Here is a 3,656-nt window from a genome sequence, read left to right on the forward strand (position 1 = left end):
AAGACAAGAAATAAATGAGCCACTAAGTTATTTTCTATCAATTACTGGATCTCTGCCTAATTACTTTCTGAGCAAGATCCATCATGCCCATTGGTGCAGTTTGGTAGGCTAATTGGCATTAAGCATCGTAATGCACAGAGAAACTGGCAATCGTTTATCTGCATGTTCCAGCATTTGTGTTAACCAATAAAACTGGATTCCATTGTGGTTTGGCGTTCACATTGGTATGGCATGGCGTTTTTTTGTTTGTTTGTTTAGTATGATTGCTGAAGTCTTTTTTCGTGGTACGCAAATGTTAGAATATAGGCCAGACCAGAGAAGTGGGATAATACCCATTACCATTAGGCCTACAACGATAATTTTGTGGAGCTGAAGGGCAAAACACCTGGTCATAATCATAATCATATTGTTGAGGTAGCCTACCATGTCACATAGGACAGGTCTTCAACACATGGAAACCTGTCTTTCAAATAGTTACCAACTTAGCCACATCCTGCAATGACCTACAAATCTGAAGATGGCAAAAAGGTTTTGTGTCCTGGCCTGATACAACAAAGTTCTGGGAACAGTCTGGTATGTGACATGGCAGGTTTGTTGCCACGTTCCCCAGCCGTTATTTGAAGTCAAAAGTTGTCAGCTCAGCACAGAACAGCCTACCACAAAAGAGCGTATAGCGACACGGTGTGACAATATTTGGGAAACAAATTCAACCGTAGAAAAAGACAAATTATACTAAGGAACGCCTCAAGGGTCATGGTGGCAATTTTTATAGCTGCTTTTATGTTCCTTTGCAATACTTAGGTGACCTCCCAATATTTTGGCATTCCCTTACAACAATGCTTTTGGGATTCCACGCAATATTTTTTGCATTACCTCGCAAAACTTTTGCATTCCCTGTCAATACTTTTGAGTTATCTCGAGAACACAAAAGTATTGCAGGGTAACGCAAAAATATTACGAGGTAATGCAAAAGTATTGCGAGGGAATGCAACATTTAAAAAAAATCGATCACCTTGAACCTTCAGTATAAAGTGCCTTTATCTATAGTTTCTGACAATGTCAACGCAATAGCTAACATAGACAAAAGTACACATGATCTCTTGGCTGTTATAAGCAATCGGCTAAATTAAGTCAAAGATTTCAGAATACTAGCCTAAATCATCTCTGGTAACGTGTTTACAGTGTCATATGAATCTCGCCACGCCCACCTCGGAGGTGACGTGTCTAACATAAGGAAGTCAGCTATCGCTAAAGAACCGCGGAGATTCAAAACCTCAAGAGGAGTAGCTGTTCACAATCAAAAAGTAAGATACTTCTGATCGGCCGTCTTTTGTGCCAAAATAGGGTTGATTTAGGCTAGTTTTTATCTCTCTGGAGGTGAAACGGCTGTTTTCAGCCTTAAATTACATAAATTATACAATTTAGCTAGCGTTGTGTCAACAATGACCAACAAAGTATAACGTTTGCTAGGTATCGATAGCTAACTCAGCACTTTGAAGTTATGGACATTCTTGTGTATTAAACTACTAAGTCATTATTTATTTGTCACCATATTCGACAAATGTGTGCATGTGATTTGTGTGTATCTATATATAATTTTAATTAAGCAGCCTTTTGGTAGCAAATCCAGCCCCAGCTAGCTTGAGAGCTAACGGTAGTTCTCCAGATAAACCTTACTTGTAACGTTAGCTAGCTAGCTAGAAAGATAGCTACGTGAAAGTTGCCTTAAACTGTTGTTATTAATCACACTAACCATCAGCAAACAGACTAATCTAAACGTTCCAACTATTAACATTTTGTGGACGATTGCCTTCAAATCGATTGCCTTCAATCAAAACATTAGCTAACAGTTATGTGGGACAGTGTTATTTGTAGAAAACCAGCTTTAGACAGCCATCGATACTTTTGACTTGATCTAATGTGTAATTGTAATTTGTTTGGCATGGCAACACTACTATTTTATCAATTATTCTACTGAATAACAATTTGTTGTGTTTTTATAACAAGGGTACATTTGCAGAGTAACCTTAAGGATGAGATGTTAATGTTAACATGATTGCCATCTGTTTTATTTGGCCCTCACAGCAGTATGAGTGGACGAGAAGAATCTCTGCCTAAAAGGCAGCGGGAACTAGAGATCTCTGAGAGTGGTGAGTCAGTTTAAGTCACCGTCATAAAACGGTTGTGTAACTGCCCAACCCATAACATTGTGCTGAAGTAAATCACAAGCACAAGCCTATACTTGGATTGTGTCAGTGATTTTGATTTAGAATTAAACATAGCTCCATGTTTTGTAACTCATCCAATATGTCAAGATTATCTAAATATGGGTGAAAAACTTAGACTGACTACTGAACTATAGTCTATAGGCAATGTGATCTTATATATCACAATGGTGTATATATTGAACAGTTAGACATCAATTACTATATTGTGTATCGGCTTTGTTGTCTGCTTTTACGGAATAACAACATGCAAACATTGCTTCTTATATGAATGAATGGATGTTGTGTTCTAGAGTCAGATAATGAGATCAAAAGGCGCCGCCTGGTTCCAGTCGAAAAGGAAAACCAAAACCCTGTGTCAGCCCGACCAAAGTCTCCCAGAACATCCCCACCCAGGCCATGCATGCGACTAATGGAACAGGACCTGAAACCCGACACCCCTGCCTTCCCCTCCATCCGCTCTCGGCTCCAGATGTTACATCAGAAAAGCACAGGTGAGCGGGAGCTATCCCATTCCCCCCTATGATGTGCCAACAGCAGGGTCCATCTACTCCTGGCTGCTCGTGTTGAGCCGTAAAGTCACGGGTGAACGAGATGGAGAGAGAGGGATGCCCTACTCCGAGAGCATTTTAAGTGTATGCTGAGATTGTGTGGAGCTGAAAGCATGATATTTGTGTAGTCATGAGCAGTGCAACTGGTTGAACTGCTACTAATACCAAGCTCAGCCTGTTTAAATCTTAGCAGTGTAGTGAAGCAGGCGCACTATGCAAATGCTACACAAGATTGTCAGTGCATTCCATACAGACAGTTGGCCATTGGGATTAGTAGATGTTGTTTGTGTGTGTGTGTGTGTGTAGGAACGGAACAGAGCACACCTGCTGCCCTCATCACCACACCACGCACCCCTTCCAGTTTTGTCCTGAATGCCCATCAGAAACTCCAGGACTCGGCGAGGCCTAGCACCTCACAGGCCGCCATCATTCGCCAGGTGTGATGGTCACACACAGCCCTCACTCTCGCCCTCACTCTCTGCTATGCCTCCACTAAGACTAAGTCACTTACTCATACTCAGTCAGAACAGAGTTCTGAAGTACAGTGTTTTTAACACACACACACACACACACACACACACACACACACACACACACAGGGTCACCACTCATCAAAAGCATGGAGAAATAGATGTCAAGAGTCATTGACCTGTCATATATGTCTGCCATAGAGCTGTAATATGTTACTAAACCTGTAGTGAGCTCTCAGTGTACATATGATGATACCTTACGCCTAATGTCATGTCGATGTATGAGTAACTGCTGTTGTGTATAGAGGTGCATTGTGGGTAAGGACTGTGCTTGATCCCTTCAGCAACGGGCGGAGGAGATGCGCATCCTGAACACCATCCAACCTGTCGCTGCCAGTGCTTGGCAGAAA

The 3,656-nt window shown here is 41.6% G+C and overlaps 1 protein-coding gene across 4 annotated transcripts in view; it reads left to right on the forward strand.

The window, feature by feature from the left end:
* The first annotated feature begins 1,200 nt into the window (after window positions 1-1,200).
* si:dkey-30c15.10 (uncharacterized protein LOC559353 homolog) overlaps window positions 1,201-3,656 on the forward strand; it is an 11,708-nt gene continuing 9,252 nt past the window's right edge. For 3 of the 4 annotated variants that reach the window (XM_031564850.2, XM_031564851.2, XM_031564852.2), the window contains exons 1-5: window positions 1,201-1,304; window positions 2,086-2,150; window positions 2,519-2,719; window positions 3,083-3,213; window positions 3,591-3,656. The exon at window positions 3,591-3,656 is cut by the window's right edge and continues 30 nt beyond it. In XM_031564850.2, coding sequence (XP_031420710.1) covers window positions 2,090-2,150; window positions 2,519-2,719; window positions 3,083-3,213; window positions 3,591-3,656 — 459 coding nt within the window. In that variant the 5' untranslated portion in view covers window positions 1,201-1,304; window positions 2,086-2,089. The remainder of the gene's footprint in view (window positions 1,305-2,085; window positions 2,151-2,518; window positions 2,720-3,082; window positions 3,214-3,590) is intronic. The other variant, XM_012818654.3, reaches the window with a different exon arrangement.

Source organism: Clupea harengus, chromosome 3, assembly GCF_900700415.2.
Source record: "Clupea harengus chromosome 3, Ch_v2.0.2, whole genome shotgun sequence".
Taxonomy (NCBI): domain Eukaryota; kingdom Metazoa; phylum Chordata; class Actinopteri; order Clupeiformes; family Clupeidae; genus Clupea; species Clupea harengus.